The 22,974-nt window shown below is 33.7% G+C and overlaps 1 protein-coding gene across 8 annotated transcripts in view; it reads left to right on the top strand.

Annotated features, from left to right (window-relative positions):
- The window catches only part of ETV1 (ETS variant transcription factor 1), a 93,128-nt gene that overhangs the window by 5,870 nt on the left and 64,284 nt on the right, over positions 1–22,974 (top strand). For 6 of the 8 annotated variants that reach the window (XM_063099630.1, XM_063099628.1, XM_063099627.1 and 3 more), the window contains one exon: positions 5,716–5,769. The exons of the other annotated variants lie outside the window; for them this stretch is intronic. In XM_063099630.1, the coding sequence (XP_062955700.1) occupies positions 5,716–5,769 (54 nt within the window). The remainder of the gene's footprint in view (positions 1–5,715; positions 5,770–22,974) is intronic. 8 annotated transcript variants of the gene reach the window in all.

Here is a 22,974-nt window from a genome sequence, read left to right as displayed (position 1 = left end):
CATCAGGGTAAATGTTTTTCAGTGGTGTTGTGTTAAGTCAAGTTTCATGCTGCAGCCACACTTTGAGTCAGTTTTATCTCCAAGAACATCCCTCTACACCAAAGGTTATTGCCTTTTGCAAATAAGGTTTTTTTCCCTTTTGGTTTTATGTGAACTTCAAATAATAGTCGGGCTGACTTAAAAGTAGAGATGTCATTACTTTCTCCTCTATTTGCTAATGCTAAATTTGTGCTCAAAATCGTTTTTTCTAATGTTTCTTAAGTAATATGTGCTATTGTTCCTCGCTATGTGTAATGTAATCCACAATACACAGTAGTCATAATGCACTCATTTTTATTTTTCAAAACTTTGGTTTCTTTTTAAAATGGAACATAAAATTGGATATGTGCTCATGAATTTTTTTTCCCCATGTAGAGGTGCAGTAAGGAATTGAGGCTTTGAAAATTACATTATTATATGTGATTTACATAAAGCAGGAATGGAGAATGAAGCATTAAATTACAGAAGTCCATGCAATTTCTTAGAATTGAGCAACAGTTATCGTTTGTGTGTGTGTGTGTGTGTGTGTGTGTGTGTGTGTGTGTGTGTGTGTGAGAGGGGAGGCTACCACCCTCTTTTTCTTGTACCAGGAAATACTCTAAAATATGAAAGAAAGACTTCTCATTTGAACTTGATTTAAAGATAGCAGGTAGAGTGCTTGTATTTTATTTCTAAATATTAATAGGAATTATATAAATATTTTTCATTTATGGTCAATTTACAAAACAGAAATTTTTTTAAAGTCGAAAAATTGAATTTCATGTAGCGTAGTATAGTTTTCCCAGAGGGTCCTAATAAATGTTAATGAAATATTGCTGAGTTTTTCTAGTTTAGTTACAGGAAATGTGTAATTTCTTGCATTTCATAGTATAACTTTATTCCCTTTGACTTGTGTACAGTCTTGTAATCAAAAATAATAATAATAGAGTCAGACTTGTGTAGCATTAGAGAAAATATTTGTCTGGGAGCAACAGCTAGTTGGCTCTGAAGCTTGCTTTAAGTTTTGAAGTCACTGCAGGTCAATTTAGTTAGGAATTGAAGCTGATTTGAGACTCAAGACAACTAAGACTTGCTGTTTTCTTTCTTTTAGAGGGTATAGAAAGAATGTCTTTATCAAGTATCAAAGGTGTTTCTATCATAAGGAAATAGCCCCCTTTTTTCGTCAGTTTAAATATGTTTATGCTTCTGCACTAATTAATCCTTTACACTGGCACAATCATTTTAATGTTAAAAGCGGATGTGGTATAAAACCAGGCTTAGTGGACTCATGATTATTTTGTTCCATGGCTTGAAGCTTCATTTTAGGATTAAACAGAATACCACTGTACGATGGCTGATTTTCTTGGTTTGCTTTTATTTAAAATAAAATTTAAATTTTTCCAGAGAAATTTGTTTCTGACCCTTTGACTTAAAGTAAAATACTACAAAGTTTAGCAATAATCTAATATAGTCTTATGATCGAACATTTGAATTATAGGCAAAAAAAAATAAGGCATTTCTTTAATGGTTTTCCTTCCTTCTTTTCTCCCTTTCTACCTTCCTTCCTTCCTTAGTTTTGTATAACAAGTTACCCTGTAAAGTAGAATAGGTTAAAAAAAAAAAAAAAAAAATATATATATATATATATATATATATGTATGTATGTATTTAGCTTTGTAGACTTGTCGTATGTTTAAATGTGTTCCTTAATGGATCTAAGCTCTATTTGAGGCAGAGCAATAAAGTTGGTGTGTTTATATTGCAAGTTCAAGTTTACTTGCTTTAGCTCTCTGGAAGGGTGTGACATGAAAAGATTGCGGTTGGGCCACATGGCTCATGCTGGACTGTTTTTTGTGAATGAAGGCAGAACTCCAGTTCTGCCTGCTTGTCTTGAGGAATTGCTGAGGAGATCAGCTGTCTCATTCACTGGCAGAAAGAATGACTCATACATCTTCCGCCTTGTTTGGCTCCAGGTCATTGTTACAGTGGATAGAACTGGTTTTAATTAAATATTAACCCCTTTTATACTTGACATTTGTTTTATTTGTAATTTTTCCACTTTTTTCCTAGCTTTAAAAGAAAACCCAACAGGCACCTAGTTTGTAAGAATAAAGGGGTTTTTACCTGCCTGCAGCCAACCTTGGAAAAATTTTTAAACTCTCACCTTTTCTGGAGTAATGATTATTATTTTACCTGTAAGTTAAAAATTAGCATAAAATAAAGGCAAGATATATTTAAAATCGCTCACCCCAAGGCAATGTTAGTTAGGAAGGGGATAATAAGATATAAAACAAGATTTGGTGATTCCGTGACTAGGTAATGATTAATATTTTTATGAATTTCTTTCCCATAATATGTATTGCTATGCAGTAAAAAGAGAGAAAATTAAAAACAAACAAACAAAAAACAACTTTGGATAATAATCTAGGTAAAACAAGCAGCTGAGAATGCAGATACTACCCTTTTAAAGCCGATATCCTGAGACTTGATGGCAACTTGTCTATTAACATGCAATGAACTGATAGAGCTGTTCCAGCTATTACCAATAAAATCCACATGCTTAAGCTTCTTGAAAGCCTTTTATTGGTCTTTTGGTATATACTTTCTCTCCTTCTCCTTTCTTTCCCTTCCTCTTTAATTACTTTTGTGGAGAAGCATTTTCATTCCCCGAAGGTGATCATTTCAAGCATAGTTTATAACAGAGAGTAGTGAAAAAAACATTTTTTTTTTTTTTTAAGTTGGCCTCTGTTGTTAATTTTCAACTTTGGAGTTGGTATGGCTTGCCACATATCTTCAGGCAGTAGTTTGCTCCTTCACAGAATTCCCGTGAATCGAAGGAAAAGACATGTATGACAGAAGTGTGGCAGTACTTTGTCATATTTTCCTTGCCTGGATCCAACTTGTGTTTTTAGTTAGCTGCCTTCCTTTTACTCTAACTTGAAATTAGAGGTATACTTAAGCCTTTGTCTATTTAAGTAGCATGCTGCTTCATTTGGCCTATTCAGTTTCTTAAGATTAGTTTCTGTGAAAATGTGAGTCATATGTTTTTTGTTAAAATCCTGTAATATGTTCAGGCGTAAGTGTGAAGTATTTATTCAGTAAGTTAAAGAGTTAGAACAGAAATAGCTACTCTTATTCTTATACTTTACACAAATTGTTAGTATGCAGCTATTTCCTTTATATTTGCGAGGTATAACTTCTAGATTCTTCTGCTCTTAAAGTTTTACCCTTTTTTCTCTCTCATATCACAACACACACCACACACCCATCAGTGACTTTTATTATATCGCTCTTGCAGTGATATATATTATACAATTGAAACTTGGTCTTATGATACTAAAGAAAAAAATCCGGCCTATAGGCATTCATATCAGCATATTCAGTTACAAATACAATTTTGTTGCTCACCAGCTATTTTTAACTATTCCTGTAAAGGGATATTACATTTTTATTAGATTCTTGTAAATGTTGGCTTTTTAGAAGCACAGTAATTGCTGTGGTTGATAATTTTGCATCTCAATAGTTGTATCTGTTTAGCTATTAATGTAGAGGAAAAATCAAAACGTGGATACGATGAAAAAAATGTACAGGATTTGATTCTGTTTACTTGCTGTTATGTATTAAATATATATCAAAAACACTTGTAATTTTTTTTTTGGTGTGAAACTTCTTTGAAAATGTATTCCTCCACTTATAATTTATGAATCTATGAGAAAAATAAAGCTTACTGCAATGTCAAAAAATACCCTGTGTTAATAGGTCAGGGAATGGCAATGCACAAATTTTAGATTTTTTTCCCCCTCTCCAATAAAATTAATTAGAAGATATTAAACTGGACATTGTAGTGAATGTAACTGAATGTAATTGAAGTACTTTTTGTGTGTGTGACTTGAAAGAAAAGGGTGGAGGGTGGAGAATTGGAAAGAAGAAAATAACATTTCTTGGGTGACTGGAATTGTTAGATAATTTCATTTAAGCCTCCGCCCCCCCCCCCCCACACACAAAAAAACTAAAAAACTAAAAAAACCACACCAAAAGCCAAAAAAAAAAAAAAAAAAGAAAAACACCCTCAACCCTGTATTTTGCTATTAAACTGATGAGTAAAATGAATTTCAAAGAGGTTAAATAACTTACCCAAAGTTACAAAGTTAGCAAGTCCTAGAACTATGATTTGAAGTTCATCTGACTTTAAAGTTGTTACCCACAGTATCAGGTGTTAGTGGAATATGAAGAGAAAAAACTTCTTCTGGTATAGACTGATCAAATAGGCATCCGATATAACTTGAAAAAGTTCCTAGTTTGTTTGGTTTCATTTGGTGGCAAGGGAAAGAGTGTGTCTTTAATAACATTAAGCATTGATGTGCAGAAGAAAGTTATTTGAAAACAGTTGAATGTCAAACTGGATATATTTTAATAATAGGCAAGATTATCGTTGGACAGTTATTCTCTTAATGATATAACAAATATTATTTGACCAAATATTTGTGTTTTTAAAAAATATTAGATAAACTGATAAAAAGAAACTTTAATTCTTTTTTGTATAGAGTTTAAAAAGCATTCCCCATGTACAATAGGTTTGTTTTTAAAAATTAATTTGACATCTGTTTTAATATTACTTGACTAGATAGAAAAGTTTCAGTATTATATAAAACTAGTAAAGTAATACTAGCTAATCAAATCATAGCTAAAGTTATTTAGGATAACTCATTATATTTTCATCAAATTAAAAGTAACCTAACTTCTATTTTATGTAGTTTCTGTGTATGTAAGTGTGTATATTTGTGTGTATTTGTGAAAATTCTTTTTAGTAATATTTTATCAGTTTGGAATAGGTTATTTCCCTGTCTAAATCAACTGATGAAAACATTGTAGAAGTGAAAAAGTGCACTTGTATTTTGATTGCTGCCAAATGCATTAAGTCCTTGCTATTCAGTATTTTTTTTTTTTTCCTTTACTAAAAATAGGGAGGTCATTTGACATTAGGACTGATTAAATAGCGGTATTCTTTTTGTTAGTACTGAGTAGTTGCCAGGAAAATATTTTGCATAAAGAGATGGCATTTGTTTTATTGTTCATTATTTTTACTATTATGAGTGTAATCATTAAAATATATCACTTTATTATATATGACTCAACTCAATGACGGTTCTTTCATTTTAAAAACTTTGTAGCATACTTTGGCCAAATTTAGGACAAATGTTTTTAGTTATTGTAGTCTCATTCACTAGAGACAAGAGATGGAACATAACAAAAGCAGACATTTTAAAAAAGCAGAGGGGCCTGTGTGATAACTGCACATCACTTAAAAGAATGGTGTGGTTAATTTAGGTGGGCTGCTTAGGCAGTGGCAGTGGGTGAAGTGAAATACCTTTTGCTACTTTCATGCAAGAGAAACCCTGCAGGAAATAGAAATCCTGTTGCTTTTATTTTGTGTCTCTTTTATTTCCATCTGGCAGGTAGAATTCAGAGGGATAACTGCCACCATCATATTTCTGACATATATATGTTTTCTAGTTGACATCAGTGATTTCTTCTACTTCCTCTCCTAAGCAGTGCTGTCAATACCATTTTAAATAGGAGCTCATTGGCAAATAATCATCAGTTTGATCTCAGCCTAAAAAGATCTTACTTGACATTCCTTATGCCATGGCAGTTTCTCTCTTAATTTTTTTTTTTAATTTTTTTTTTCTTCTTCAGCTCAGGTACCTGACAATGATGAGCAGTTTGTGCCAGACTATCAGGCTGAAAGTTGTAAGTATAGTATGACTCATCTCTCATATTTTTTCTGTCTTTTCTTCTTTCTTTCTTTCGGTTTAGTTGGTTTCCGCTTCTAGTGTCTGTTCCTGCATTGTGCCAGCACCTTTTTAGCTTACAGTCATGAGGATTTTATTTCTCAGGCTATGACATCAGCAGAATCCTAGATCTGAGCAGAGCTACAAATAGTAAAGGCAAGGAAAACTGATTTGATTACAAGATGGTCCTGTTCTCCGTATTTGGTAAATATCCTTGGAGGGAAAACCAGGTGTGATCCATGAACGTGCAAGTATTTACTTCCAGTTTGCTAATATGATCACAAGGAAAAGTCTGGATTCTGGTGAGAGACAGTCAGAATTAAAATCCATATGAGATTAGTTATTGTCTAAATTATAAAAGATTCTAGACCACACATTCATTGGCTTATTGTACTATTTTATATTCATGAACTGTCACCTGCTTTGATTTAATTTTGAGCCTGAAATTTTCTGCTTCCTAGTTGCAATGACACAAATGGAAGTAGCCATTGTCTTGTCTTAGGGTCCCTTCTGTGTTCCTTTCCCTGAGCCTTGCTCCAGGGCTCGACTGTCAGAGAATGCATGAGGAATGATTCATGGGATACTCACCCTCCCTTAATTGCAGAGTGAGCATTTTGCCTCTACAAACATGGTTGCCTCGGGGTTTACTGCTGATATTTATACTTTGCCATTCTACCAGCTAGCTGCAGCTATTGACCCAAGGAACAAATAATAAGGAAATACCATCTTGATTATGAAACTGGCCTAATGCATTTTTGTTCTGTTAGTGCCATTTAAAGCTCTAAATTGTTTCATTTTTTCAGACCATTGACAGTATCAGAGGAGGCAAAATCAACAGTAACAAGTGAGGCTTAATACGACTTATGAAATCCATGTTTTCACACCTTAATATCATAAATCTAATACAAATACCTATATTACTTCAAGTAACACATGTTTATGGCAATGTTTTCAACTTTTGCGTTTGGTATCTTAAATTTCCCAGGTGTGAAGGATCGTGAGAGGTTTTTTCCATATTCTCTTGATACATGTTTTAGTTCAGCCTTATTTATTTTTTAATAATTGATTGTGGTGAAATATACATAACATTAAATTTATTATTTTAACCATTTTTAAGTGTATGGGTCAGTGACATCAAGTACATTCATATTGTTGGGCAACCATCATGCTATCCAGCTCCAGAACTTCCCATCATCTTCAAATGAAATCTTGCACCCATATAACAATAACTGCCCATTCCCCCATGCTCCTATCCCCTGGTAACTACTATTCTATCAGCTTTATTTTTGATTTAAGAAGAAACTTTTGTGGCCTGTTTGATGTCAGAATACAGGTATTTGACACACGTTTTCAAGAACCCTATTCAGCAATTATACAGACCCTAATTAGAGACCCTTAGAAACACTCCCAAAAGGACCGTGGCTAAGGATGAGTGCTGTGCAAAGCCTTGTCTTCTTGATTAAAGTGTGGGAAGAGAATGGTCATATTTCCAACATTTCCCTTCCTGTGGGGCAGTAAATTATTCTTTTTAAAAGTTAAACCTATCTGAATAAAATAATCTTACTGAGTCATTTTTACATCTGAAGAAATTGGTAACAATTTTAATACTATACCAAATGTCAAGGTAAAATAAACTCTGTAGAGGTAATTTTTTTTACTCATTTTCTTATTTGACTCTTTCATCTCTTTGAATTCTCTTCTCTTGGTCCTCCTTGTGTATCTCTTCATTCCCTGGAGTTCTGTCCCCAAAGTTTTCCTCTTATTTTATATTCAGTCCAGAGAATTTTCTGTGTTGCTGAAAATAATCTATGTTTTTGCACTCCAATAAAGTAGACACTAACCACATTGACAATCAGCACATTGGCTGATGGTGCTGAAGAGATGAATTTTTAATTTTATTTAATTTTGATTACTTTAAATTTAGACTTGTGGCTATTGGCTATTGTATTAGCCAGCACAGTTCTGAGGAGCGATGTCTCTACATTGTTATGTCTGGCCTGGGTCTGCCCTCTGCAGCTCACCTGACATCCTCACCTGATCCACCACTAGGGCCACTGTGCAAATTAGGAAAAAGCAACATCTTTGGACTCACCTCTGTGGCCCTCAGCTGTGCGTCAGTGTAAAATACCATTTGCACACCAAACCCATTCTTCAGTGTGATGTTCCATAGACAATTCATGCTCAGCAAGTCCAGTGTTGAAATCATATATTTCCTGACCAACATTTCTCTTCTATTTCTGTTGCCTTTCTGAGTTAGTGGCATCACCACTCAGGCTGAAAACCTGTGATTTATTCTCAGTCCCATCAGTTCTTTACCAGAAACCTCCAATTGCTAACCAAGTTGTTGATTCTGCTTTTCAAAAATATCTTAATTTCATGGCCTCTACCCCAACTCTATTTCACTGCTTTACTTCTCACCCACCTTCTGCCTTGAATCAAACTTTCAGTTGGTTTTCTTGCCTTTAATTTTCCCTCCTTCCAGTTCACCCTTTGCAATGGTATTAATACAGCTCTCTAGCCTTGTTAATTTTCTCCTTCAACTTTCTGCAGAACAAAGTCCTAATTCTTTAGCTGTACAGAAAATTGTTCTATAACCCAGGCCTTGACCACCTTTTTGGTTTTAACTCTTGCTACTCCAGCACCCTGTCTCTTCTTTTTATCTGCATTTTAACCCTTCTAATTTTTAACTCTTCAGGTAGGGTGAGCTGTTTTATGTCTCTTTGTCCTCTCACATGTTCATTTTGCCTTAAAAGTTTTTACTTTTTCTTTGCAGTCTGGTCAACCTCTTACTTCAGACTCAGCTTAGGCTTCGCCTCACTGAAATCTTTCTCAGTCTTTTCTTGTCCCCCTTACCCTGCTGAGTTAGCTGGACCCTACAGCAGCTTATATCTTGCATTTACTATATTATAGTATTTTAAGTGCATGTCTGTCTTCAATAAGATTGTGGACTTCCTGCAGATAGGAGCATGTCACATTCAGCATGGCTTGCGTGTTCTAGAAGCACAATACATGAAATTGTCATTGTGATCATAATCAGCTTCTTAGTGCTTATTATCTTCTGAGTATTTTCAGAGTCTTAATTCCTTTTTTTAGGTAAAGACATATGATCATGCCTTAAAACAATATGTATGGTTTCATTCTGGGAAAAATTGATGAAAACATGAAAGTTTAACCAAAATGGTGAAGTTTTATTTCACTTCAGTTAGTGAATATTTGCAGTTTAAAAAATACGAATTTGGGACTTGTGAGTAAAACACCAAATTATAAAATAAACCTATAAACAAAGATAAAAATAAATCTGAAATAGTCTCATAAAAAGAAAGTCAAAGTGTGCTTTTATTCAAGTTTTCACTTCCCGAAATGGCTGTTGTTGAGATGATGGTGACCAGCTAATTTCAGTCTTCCCTGAAGAGAGTTCAGATCCCTGAAGAGAGTTCAGGTCCCTGAAGAGAGTTCAGAGGGAGATGATTTAAAAGGAAGAATTGGACATTCAGATTAGATTCTAAGGTGGATTTCTGAATGAAGAAGTTTATGAGATATTGGAATGGAGAGGTTATATGGTCTCCAAAATGCCTTTTACAAATATTCGATACTTGTGTGCCTGGGGATGCTTGTGGGCAGAAAGATCCTATCTCTAGGAATGGAAAGAAACGCCATCTCCTCTGTATGGCCCGTCTATAAATTCTACAGGCTATTTTTTTCATATGTGAATAATTAAATTTCCTTATATACCTCAGTGAAATAAGATGCTTCTGTTCTTGTTTTATTGCTTTAGTACTTTGGCAAATGAAGGTAAGGAGAATGAACAACAAAATTCTGCTAAACATTGCATTAGAGAACATCCATTTCACTGTAACATGTTTAAATATACGTAGAGAGTTGAGAACAGAATATTCAAACATGGTGAAAATTTGATTACGTCATAACACTTTGGAACTTTCTGAAAATTTTTCTGCACATTCTTTATTTTTATTTACAAAATATTTCAATTTGAAATCTGGAATCTAATGATTTTACACTATAGCTTGCTAAGTTTTGAACGATGCTAAACTTTGAAGCAAGTGTAGTCATTAAAAACATGAAAAAAAGCAAACAAAACACATACTTTTTACAAGTCCATGCCGAGAAAGGGATGAAATCTAAGAGAAACAGTTAAATGGTTCTAACAAATTGTTTTTTAGGAATAAATCTTTTCATAATTCAGATTACTTTAGTATATGCTTTAGTCCAGAAGAAGAAGGTCTCTTGAGAAAAGATAATTCAAAGAGTATTTAGAATATAGATGAGCCTTATCTTTCTGAAATAAATACAAATTAGTATGTAAATTAAATTGTGGCAAATCATGTATTTGAAATTTAGTTACATCAGGGATTTTTGGGGTTTTTTTGTGACTGACCAGTTTGGGGATCTGAACTCTTGACCTTGGTGTTATAAACAACACACTATAACTAGCTGAGCTAACTGGCCAGCCCTTACATCAATAATCTTAAATTTTAAATTATATGCTTTAACTTTAGTTTATCACTAATCATTTTAAATTTACCACCTTTCATTTTCTTCATTATGAAGTTATGTAGTATTTTTATAACTAGTTCGTTTGCATTTGGTTATTATAAGTGCATTTTAGTCTTTATTCTCTATAGTGATTCACGTGTAGATGATGTTCACATTTACTTTTCACATTCTCCCAGAACACTCCCAGGAGTAAAGCCAGTATATTCCAAAATTTCCTTGTAACTTTACTCCTTTCTCTTACGCTTAGGAAGACACACTGGAATGCAAGTCAATTAAAATGATGTTACTGAAGGAATAATAACCTTGACTCTATTCTAATATGTTTATGAAAGTAAATCTTTTGCAAACTTCTCCCCTTATTTGATATTTGTAGTATGACAGAGGACCACTCAAAAATAATCAAGACAAACCATTGTGTTGGACTCAACTTAAAGTCACTATTATATGGGTGACACGTTAAGTAAATAAAAGTCATAGCTACACTTCGTTTTCTAGGAATCTTTTTTAAAAAGGATAGTATTTTTACTTTTTAATTTTTTTAACAGTAAAGTGGAAAGAAGAAATGCCTTAAGAGATTACTGTTACAAATTTGTTTCTTAAAAACTGAAGTCAGATAGGTCTATGCAGACCGTGACTGAATAATTTATTATATTAACATGCTTGCATAGGATCGGAAAGTTCCATTTATGAATTGTTTCTTAATTTTCTGCCTTTCTACTAAGCTACCTTCTTTCATTGTGTTTCTTTCTACACAATCAATGAGTACTTTATAAAAGTTTACTTTTTCTTATTAATTTTGAAAACTTTTTTGCCTGGTTAAATTTTTGGATATGATTGTCCAGGAAGAATTTTTTATCTTTTATTCCTCTGACTTTTTTACCAGTGGAGAGTACACACTCAAAAAGGAATTACATTTCTGGGATTTGAGAATATAAGTTTGTTACTGTGTTGTGTTTTCTTTTTTAAATTTTTAAATTTTTTGATGCATATGTAAACATGTCACCGTGGTCAGACTCAAACTATCCATTTCAAAGATGAATCGCTGTATGCCTTCTCACCTGTGGTAGTATGCCTGAGATCTAAGCAATAGCTAGTTCTTGAAGGTACTGTTTCCTTTGTGTGTGTTTTTTTGTTGTTGGTTTGTTTTCTGGGTTTCTTATGTCCTTTGCTTTTTCTTTTTTATAGTTTAAATATTTTATCAAAGATATATATTCGTAGAGTAGGAAAAAAACCACAAAATCATTCCCTATTCCTACTATTTCACATTTCATGGTCCTTCTCTCTAGAGACAATCATTTATTTTTTTTTCTCTTTTAGTTTTTCTATGTATTAAATAATATGCTTGTACTGTAACTTCTTGATGATCAGTTTTAGAATTTATCCCTTGCCTTGTTAAGATAGATAAGCATTTTGGATAAGTTTTCATTATATTATTGCCAGTAACCAGCTATATAATTCCACTTGAGTCCAGTAATCTTATTCACACTCGGGCATGAAGAGGAATTATTTGGGAAGCTTGAAGTTTCATGTTTTCTACCTTGTGAGAGTTTGACATTGTAGTTCTGGAATTGAGCTCCCAATTCTCTAAGGAGCTGTTAGATGATTCTGATGCAGGCCTTCCAAGGAACACAAGGTTAGATATTTTGCCTATCCTGTCATTTACTTAATTGTAAAATAAAGACAGCAGTATCAATCTTTTGCAATTAAGCTGTAAGATACACCCTGCTATTCATACGTATATACAATTCATTATGTAATAGATACAATCAGTCTCTGAAAAATTTTGTGTAAGTAATACATTGTCATGTTATTGTTTAAACATACTAAGGAATCAAAAAATGAAGTCTATATTTTAAGTAGTTTCTTATTTTTACCATCTTTGCTGGAGTTATGTGTATTTTCCAACTCCAAACACTATTTTCTTCTTATTTTCTCTTATCTGTAGCCACAGGAAAGTCATTGCTGATTATAGATCTCTGTCATACCAGAATCAACTTGAGTTTAGAAGCATACCTAGTGCAGAGGATTGAGTTATGTCCCTCCAAAACTTACTGAAGCTTGAATTGTGTCCCCCAAGTTTTATGTATTAGAAACTTAGCTCCCACTGTGACTGTCAAGAGGGTGGGAAATCCTATTATGGTAATTGAAAGGTAGAGCCTTAAAGAGGTGATTGGATTGTAGGACTGTGTAGTAGTGAATGGATTAAAAATGGTGGTCAGGGGCATGGTTCTGAGGGCTTTAAAAGAGAGTCTGTCTCTCTCTCTCTCTGCTCTCTCTGCTTCCACCATCTTGCAATGTGAGATCTCTGGGTCACTGTTACTACCATCAGATGGACGTTGGACTTCCCAGCCTCAGAAATTGTAAGCAATACATTTTGTTTGCTTTATAAATCACTCAGTTCCAGATATTTTGTTGTAAGCAACCAAAACGGAGTAATACATCTAGTAGATAGTGAATTTTCCCAATGCTGATTAGAGAGAACCAAGGCATCGATGGCCCCACCCTGTTCTGTGTATGTCCAAGTAAGGACTCATGTCAGTAGGTGCACTACTCTTCCATGGTGCACTCATGCCCTTAATGTCTATTATAGTTTAGAGTCCAGTGGCCACCTTTCAGCAAGGAAGTTTCATCTTTGATTGTTTCACAAGGAATAAATTTTTTAAATCAAAATAGAAATCCAGTGAAAAATAGAATCCATCTTGCAAAACTGTTTGTTTTAGGTAATCTCCCAGGAATCCATCAAGTCCAACAGAAGACACAAAATCTAAATTATATATATCGGGCATGTCACCTAACCTTTTTTTACTTATCTGTAAGATGGCAGGAAAATAAATAATCTCTCAGGTCCAGACCACATTCTAATACTGTGGCACTTTTTTTCACACTCAGGAAAAGAGAAAGGATAACATCTAAATATGGTGAATGCATGCTTAAATTTATAAGTGGATTTTACAAAAGACATAATTAATGGAGGAATAATATATGAGTAGAAATTATTATAAAGGTCTATAGCTTGAAAATTATAGCTTGAAAATTGCATCAGTCTTAGTTTTAATAAAGTTTGTTCTAGTAGATACTTTTCAATAATTTTCGTTTACCAATTCATTGTTCTTAAGGTAGGTAGGTCAGACTTAACGCCAAGGTGAAATCCAAAAAATAACACAAAATTAAAAACCCTAAAAAACTGGGGTTTGCGTTTCCATTATAGCTGAGAGCAAAAAGAATATATCTCAATCATGGTGTGTAGCTTTTTCTTTCCTATTTTATTTATCCTTTTTTAACTTTGCCCTTAGTATAACAACATATCTTAGAAATTAACTTCTGAAACATGCTCAAAGGAAGTGTTTTAACAAATATTTTCCAGTCACCCTGCCTATAATTAGTAACAAAATTATTTTTAGAAGAATGATCTGTGCTATCTTTGGTTGAACTTTACTCAATATTGAATAAATATATTGTTATGCAGTGACTGGACCTATGAGGGTAAGAACCAAATTATGTTTATTGGAAAAATCTTGGTAAGGGATAAGGCTGGAAAATTATTTGCAGAACCCAATATTGTATTCTCTTTCAGTATTTTTAGTATATATACATATATTTACATATTGTGAAGTGTAAAAAAGCAAACACAGCATTTATTAGTATCTGAAAATAAGGCCAAAGCAGTCATGAAAATAAGTATATTTTGGGGCCACCATTTCATAGAATATGTAAATTTCATGAACTCGGATATAAAGAAGAAATAATCTGACCTAAACTAGTATATGTGGGCCTTTATATTATAATTGTATGTTTAGTGTTTATGATGAGTTTTTATTTGTATCATTTTTCCCTTTTTTTCTTTTTATGAGTACACGTGTAAAGATGCACAATGCATATTTGCTCCTGTTATTGAATTTTCTCCTAATGACAATTTGTGCTGTGTCGCACTAAGTAAAAATGTTGGTTTGATGTTGTTGCTTTTTTAAATATAATGAATTATACCCCAACAAGCACTACTTGCATTTGACAGTAGCTGAGGGTGATGGTAACTCAAGAACTGTTATTGACAATATATCAGGAACCACTAGATTAAAAGTTCTGTTTATACAATGTCTGATTAAGTTTTAAGATAAGCAAAGTACTTTTGTGTGATGGTTTTGCGAGTTTTTGAATGTTATTTAAATCTAGGGTTTACCAAAGAAGTTCATTTTGCTTTAGTTGCAACATTATTAAACTATTCAGAGATTTGTTTCATAGTTAACTCCTAGTGTTTATGTTTAGCTTCACAATCTTGTTATGAGCGATTTTTAGATCCTGTAGAAGAGGTTTGAATTGTGATGGTTAAAATTGCGAGTGACAAGGGTAGTACTATGTCCACATCTCTGAACTGGAGTGGTTACAAAATTGGAATGATTGCATTCTTACAAATGAGATCCATATCTATTATCCTTATTTTTATGATTTTAAATATGAATAATAAATCTTAATGATGTAACGATTCTTATTTTACTTATGAGGTTTTAGTTTAACTTATTTGTTTTGTGGCTGGTACAGGGATAAAGCCCTGGACCTTGGTGTTATCAGTACCACGCTCTGACCAACTGAGTTATCTGGCCAGCTAACTTATTTATTGAGTACATATGGCTATACAGTTGTAGTCTGTACAGATGCTAAGTAGGTTTAGAAGACTCTAGAAGTTTATTAATTCAACAGATACATTTTGAGCACATTGTCTCTGTTCTGGGTACTGGACTCGCCTGAAAAATATTGCTGTTGTCATGACACTTACATTCTTCCTGCATGTCACAAATAATTGAAGTTGTACTCATCCCATGTTGAGTGATGTGAAATTGTATGAGGGTCACTATCTATGCATACTCATTGTGTATTCAAACTCTGATCTATTATATTCTGAAGAAAATGTGCCTAGGTTTTGTTTCTTTAATTTTATGTTTATTTCCACAAAATGCACTCTGCCCAAAGGTGTGGCTACTGGATTTCCCAGTGGATGACTGTCAGTGTCTATGTTCACATTTCCTTGTCCTATGCCAAAATTCCTGTGATGGGAGACTAAGAAGAATATGCTATGGCTTTCTAGAAGTTAATTATTGCTATACAGAAAGTATTGTCCTACTCTATTTCTTGAGATCATATTTGTTCTTTAATATTTAGTTCAGATGTCACTTATTCCTTGACTATCTTTGTCACAATTAACAACTATGTGCCAATAAATGCTTTATGTACATCTCAATATTAATCCTATGTCAATAGGCTTATAGAGAACAGATCATGTCCTGCTCATCTTTGTATGATTTGCATATTGTAGATGTTCACTGAACATTGAATTGAATGAATAGCTTCTTAGGTATTTTGAATCTTTTTTAAAAAAACATGTTCATGCACAGGTGGCTTGAGTTGTTTGAAATCTAATGCAAATATCTGCTTTGATTTTCCCCAGTCTCATTTTCTTTGAGGGATAATGGAAAACTGTTTACATTTATGTAATAGTAGAGCTAAATCTCAGTTATCAGATTAGGGTTCTGTAATAAGTATTATTTGATACTCTTATCTCACAGTACATTTCTCAATAATCCGTATTTAGCACAAGTACTCTGAAATAACTTGGTATTGTTTCCATTTTATATAAGGAGAAACCAGGTCATAAAATAACTAAATAAGGCATACAATAGCTGAAATTACACAGCTCAGATCCCCAGCTCATGATTGCCTGACCATGGAGAACTTCAATCCTTGACAGCCAGTAATCAGACCACTTGTGAAAGTTTCAAACTGTTTCTACTCTAAAAAACAAATCTATGTGGCTATTGAAGAAAATTCTTCATACAGGACATTGATAGTATTTGAAAATTCTTCTCACCAAAGTATGATGGATTATGAGAGATGAAAAAAACTTGATAGGGGTTTGTCCCAAGAACGATATTGTGTAAACTCATTTGAGCTAGTAGCTGTGGGAAAACAACATGGAAGGACTTGGTATTTGGGAACTGTGGAACTGTTCCAGTTCTCGTCTAGCTACAGTGCTTGTATTTCCCTGCCTCAAAGATTTTCTCTTATTTATTCAGAATCTGAGAGATGTTTATCATGACTCAACACATTTGCATGTTGTCTGTACACAGATTTTAACCTCAGAAATGTTTCAGATATGGCATATTTTCCTCACTGGGGGAGAAGAGCCGTTGGGGTAACAGAGGTGATCGTAGGAGTAGCAGCAGCAGAGCTATCAGTAATAGCACTAGTGGTATTAGTAGTATTCATGGCATTTCCAGTGTAGTAGTAAATATTCATGGAAATCCCAAGGCTGCAACTTGAAGAGACATTATAGATTAATGGTATCAACACCTTTAATTTGAAGTTGAAAAACTGAAATCCGTAAACATTATTGAGTTCTTTCTGATTTTAAAAGAAGAAAGATTGTATGCTCTTAGTTGTGTGTCAGGAAAATAGGAAATAAGAAAAATATGACCTATATACTTTTGATTATTGGAGGCTTTTTCTTTATCAGATTCTCTATTAGTGACACTGAAATAAGAAGTTAAATTCTTGTTAAAGAAGGTACTTGTAAACTGCTACCTCACTAGCACCAATATATATTTGTTGGGTGAATGAGTGAATTCAATTTAATACATTATTATGCCAAGATTTTATCTGCCTTGTCAAGTTTAATGTATCTATGGGTAATTCTTAGTTTACTGTTATTTAGGTCTTTCCATTTCTCATGATCAAGATCTATAAACCAGTACCAAATCCTAGGTTTTTTTTTTTTTTTTTTTTAATTCTGGATAATTTTTTTAAAATTCTGGATAAATTTCCATTAAGAAAGAAATATATATTCCCGTTTCTCCACTTTTCCCCTGAACTTTTCAACACTGACATTTAGTCCTAAACCATAAGAGGCTCTTACAATTCCTTCCAACTACAGGGTTGCCAGCAAAAGTTTTGTCAAATACTATGAAGGTCACACGATTCAGTTAAAAAATGGCTCATTCCTGTCAAAATGTATGGATAGTATTGAAATAAACCTCTCAGTAGTGCTAGTTTTTCCTTTGCAATGGCCGTCATGCTGTGAAGGGAAAGTTTACTGCTGTTTGAGGTTGTTTTTCTCTATCCTCGTGGACACAACAGCCTCATTATATTGGTGTGATTTGACTCCATAGTCCTTGGCACTGGGGCCAAAATATCAGGCTTTGCCCTTGTCTTAGCTCACTAGGATGTGGGGAAGTTCCAGCAACTGGATGTCGTTGCTTGTGTTTCTGGATGTTACTGCCTTCCCCAGAGTCTCCACCTTCTTGTTTTCTTCCAGGATAGTCAAACCCTATCTGAAAGGTCTGTTTACATTCATGGTTTTATTGCAGATTAAAGGCTGGTGCATTAAAAGGTTATCAGCTAATCAATAAACTTCAGTCTTCCCATCTTGTGATAAAACTGTCCCATTGATCAAAGTGGAAATTTAGGCCCTTGGGCTTTTAAAGGTTCAGATAATGTGCTTATGGAATGTATAGACCTATCCTCTTAAGTGTATTTAGAGGTGAATATATGAAGTTATATGTGCCTGACGTACATATAAGCAGACCCTTATATGCAATTGGATCCATCTAAATTTGATGTAAAATATTACATTTTCACTTTTCTTAAATTTTTTGTCAAATTCTAATCTTCAGTAAACTTCTTTCTGTCTCTCTGTATATATAAAGTACCAGTCTTTTTTTGTTAAGACTGGTATTAAAATGCCTCCTAAACCCTTAATGTAAAACTTCAGTCATTGTAAACATGGTAAAATAGACACAAATGCTGTGATTATAAAATTGGAAAAAAATATGCCCTTATTTTCATATCAATTATATTGTTCACTGGATAACAATTTTAGACTCTTAAGATTTGCCATCTTTATTTTGGTAAAATGCAGATTGTCCTTTTGGTTAAATTTCCCACCATAGCTTTTTTTTGTAATGAGAAATAAGTTAAGTCAACAAATATTCATAGTGCCAGGCATTGTGCGAAGTACCACGCACTGGAAGATAAATACAATACCAGCAATAACATTAATCTCTTATATTTGTTAGAATTCATTTTCAGATCCACATCTCATTTGCTTCTCACAATGACCCTGGAATGTAGGCAGAGTAGACAAGCCTCAAGCAGGTTTAGTGTGGTTGCCAAAGTCTCATAGGTAGTGAACGGCAGAACCAAGACTCGTCTTAAAATGTTTTCTCTTGTACGCATTCCAGCAAAATGTGCTAACTTGTAGTTCATCGAATTGCTATGACTATACAAATGAACAAAATACATGTAAGTATTTTTGCCACATGCATGTATGCATGCATAAATTTGAATGGTTGCATAGTGCAATAAAGGAAAAATAGAAAGCATACAAAATGTTTCTTATTATTTATTGGATTCTTCTAATTTAGAACATAATGCACAAACTAATGCATATATGGAAAGCAAGGGTGGAGTGGGCAATCCTCTAAATTCCCATTACTCTATGAAAATCTTTATCCTTGTGCTTTGACTTGCAGAAGTGTGGTTAAGTCCTACGTATACATAGGTCTTCAGCTTCAGGAATCCTGAAGTTTGCTTAACAAAATAATGATGCTCCAAAAGACAATTTTTAAATTTTGGTCTGGCCACTTTATCTCTGGGCAACATATAATTAGGCAAGAAACATTAACTAACATTTGATGAAATTAATTGAACATCACATTAGAAATTTTGTTTGATACTACTTTTTTATATTCATTCATGGTATTTATAGTATCGATGTGTAGACTCTAAAGCCATACGATATAAACATGAATGGGATTCATCCGTAGGGATTCAAAAACAAAAAGTTGAGCTGGAAATATTCAGTTACATGTAATACAGACCCATTTATAGGATCAGTTAGCCTCTTATGTTTAAGATTGTGGGTTATGAATTCTGGTTGATCAAGAACACCCTAATTTGGGGGTCTAGCAAAATTGCTTGCATCTTCAATGTTTTTGTTGATTTTGAAGTTGATATATTCATTGAAAGGGAAAAAAGTGTTGATTTTTCAATTAAGATGCAACCTTTACAATGCAGAGCAATAATAATTATAGTGTTCACTCAGCCTGAAGAAAAAATTTCACTAGTTAAATAGCAATAATCAAGATGAGAACTACATTAGAAGGGTGCTAATTTTATGATCATCTCTATTTAAATAATAAAAATGAATCTACGGGACCCTTGCTGTAACACTACTTGCAATGAAGTGTTGTTCGGCTTCAGATATGGCCCTCCTGAAGCTCATTTAAAAGTAATTGGCTGCTTAAATTGTGAATGACCAAAGATCATGCTTATAAAATATCTACTTCTCCAATGAATCAAGTGTTAGGCAGTGGTTGGGCTTCTGCAGAAGCAGATATGTTTGACTCGAAGTATTCTGCAAGTGTTAGTATAATCATTCTTATATGATAGCAGATTCTTATATTTTCAGGTTCCAAGGAAAGTCGACTACCACAAGAAAACAAATTAGAATTTAAGAGTTTCAACAATTGGATTCTGCATGCTAAATTTAAGAAAAATATTCTAGTTCCTCCACTCCCCAAGTGGAATTAATAGCATCAGAGGATTATTCAGCACTGAAATAAAGATATTAAAGTAGCTAACTATAAGTTCACAAGGCAACACATGAGCTTTGGCATCCATCATATCTAGGTTCAAATCTATATGAACCTATATGTCTAGGTTTTACTATTTTTGTGATTTTGAGCTAATTACTTAACTTATTTGAGCCTCATAAGTAAAAGAAAAAAGTAAATGGGTTGATGTAATGATTAAATGAGATATTTTATGTCAGATTTTGGCATATAGTTGAATATTGAATAACTCAGTAGCTCTACAGAAGTAAGACAATATCAATATCTACTTAATACACATACTGTTTTGAGACCAGAGGATTCATAAGCTACAGTAGCAGTAATGAAGATTAGGAATAGTAATGCCAAAGGTACAGTTAAAAAGAATTTAAGATGATTGTATTTGATTGATCTAGCAATGAAAGAGTTTGATTTGTGATGTCATTCCTGGTACTACAATCTAGTAATACTTCTTCTCTAAATAGATGTGACTATTTATTATAACTCATTCTCCAAAAAGTAAACATCAGCCTCCTTCCCATTGTGCTCCACTACCAACTCAAAAGGAGAAAATCCTGCAGATGTAGCAGCACATACATTACGAATTTGTGGAAGACCCTGCTCTTTCTCTAGTTTGTGTGGTGGGTTGTTCATGCACAGTGCTTCAAATATTTCCTTTAAGAAAGATCAATAATGTGTTCATGGCTTCCAACTGAAAAAAAAAATGATGGATCTAAAGATCAAACCATTTTTAAGCCATGGTTTTAGTTTTAGTTTGAGTGTCATTTCATTTTAGAAATTATATGGATAACTTGCATAGTTATAATGCCAAGATAAAGATAGACAAATATTTAAGTATTATTTGAGATACAGTTCTTATGCATAAAAAATACTTAAAAATAGACATGATTCCTGCCTTCAAAAAGCATACTGGGAAATTTAGAAGAAGAAAAGGAAATGTGCTGGGAATAATTGAGGTCCAGTAGAAGAGGGAGTTAACTTAGTAGCTAAGAGTGAAGGCTCTGCAGGCTCTAACTCCTGTTAGTTAGGCTTAGTGCCTCATGTACTCCTTCCTAGCTGGGTGACCTGGTAAATCACTTAATCTGCCTATACTTCCATTCTTTCTCTTCCAGAGGGGCTTGGAATAATAATGATGCTGTAGAGGTCTAATGAGGGTAAAATAAGTCAGGGAATTCATAATTATTATTAACACCATTACCATTATAGTATTAACAATAAAAAAAAGATGTGACTACAAATTAAATGAAGGTACAGACACTAAATCCTATAGTGTTTTTGGTTTTTTGTTTTTTTTAAGTGAGAGATCAACACAGATTGGAATAGCTGAGAAAGGCCTGAAGAAAAAAATGAATCATGACTTGGAACTAGCAACCCAGACTCAAGAAATATTAGAAATGACAAAAACCTAGAAATTATCCACCCAATACCTCTGTATTTGATGGATAATAATAGCTAATACTTGCATAGTTCTCACTGTGTGCTAACTCCTCTTCTAAGTGCTTATATACCTTAATGTGTCCAGTCTTCACAGCAACTTTATTTAGTAGGAACTATTGTTATCTTCTCTTTTCAGGTGAGCAAATTGAGGCACAGAGTAGTTAAGTGGATTGTCTTGGTCACACAGCAACCAAGTTGTAGATCTGGTTTGAGTTTTCATTCTTAACCACCGTGCTCTGCACTCTCTCAGACAGAGCTGTGTGCCAAAGCTATTGTCGGGGCAAAACAGTTTGCCCAAGGTGACAAATAGTGCTCAAGTAGTTAGTGACAGAAGTGGTACTTGATTCTCCTTGGTACCTAATTTTCAATATGTCTGTGCTTATCACACATCAGTTGGCTTTTTGGGATTTGTATGATCTACCCAGTGATGAAGGGAAAGTCTGTTAGGTTGGGTGAAGACCAGGTGTTAATTGCTCTGAAGTAGGAATGAGCATTGTCTGTCCGTTGGAGAGAATGGCAGCAGTTTTGGAAGATAAAAATGTACATTGGATAGTGGTGGTGATAAAATTTGATATGTCAAAGCAAGGCAAATTTTGTGGATTAGCAAAAGTCAGTCAGAGAGCTGGCCAGTTGCTCAGTTGCTTAGTGTGTGGTGTTATAACACCAAGGTCAAGAGTTCAGATCCCCATACCAGCCAGCCACCAAAAAAAAAAAAAAAAGAAAGAAAGAAAAAAGTCAATTCATTTATTTAGGGTTTATCTGAAGCACAAATGGGACAGCCTGGAAATTTCTAAGGATGAAATTAGACATCACGTTATTGGGGAGGAGAAAGTGGAGAGAAAAAACCAAAAGAGTGTAATGTATATTTTTCTGTAAATGTATTTTAGCATGTAGGCATACTTGTACTTAATTTTTAAAACAAATATGCACCAAATGGTTGCATATATATCAGAATTTTATAATTATGTCAGTGGAATCTAATGTGATAATTTAAAGGAATATGCACTGGCTAATAATTTATTCATGCATTGTAAGGGAAGAGGAGAATCAGGCTTTCTTTATCTGAGTTAACTTTTATCCCTACACATACCCTCAATTTACAAAGCTCCTATTTACTTCAAAGGGACGGGGAGGAGAATGCAAACCAGGCCTATTATGTTTGTGATCATATGATTGTTTTGCAGGTGGTATCCATGTGTTTCTCCAAAGCTCATCTTTTCTATTTGCACACTGGGAAGGAGAGCACTCTTTTATCTTCATATTTTTCTTGTTTATTGGAACTATCAATTACAAAGGGAGGCTGTATAAATCTTCTTTATGTGTTTAAGTGCTAATATAAGGTGCTGAGTACATCAGCCAGCTTCAGTATTTGATCCACCTAATAGCCACCTTACACCTGTAGTTATAGCAGACACAGTGGTAGAGCTCTATGTTCTAAAGAATTAGATTATAATTAAGAAAATAAAAGAGGAATATAAAAAAGAAATCCATTCTACATACAAATCTACATTGCATTGTGTTGGTAAACAACAGTGCTGTTTGTTGTATTGTCTGTCATTTTCTTTCATCATTAAGTTGTAGATAAATGATTA

The sequence above is a fragment of the Cynocephalus volans genome, chromosome 6 (assembly GCF_027409185.1).
Source record: "Cynocephalus volans isolate mCynVol1 chromosome 6, mCynVol1.pri, whole genome shotgun sequence".
Taxonomy (NCBI): domain Eukaryota; kingdom Metazoa; phylum Chordata; class Mammalia; order Dermoptera; family Cynocephalidae; genus Cynocephalus; species Cynocephalus volans.
This window is presented reverse-complemented; position numbering and strand designations above follow the sequence as displayed.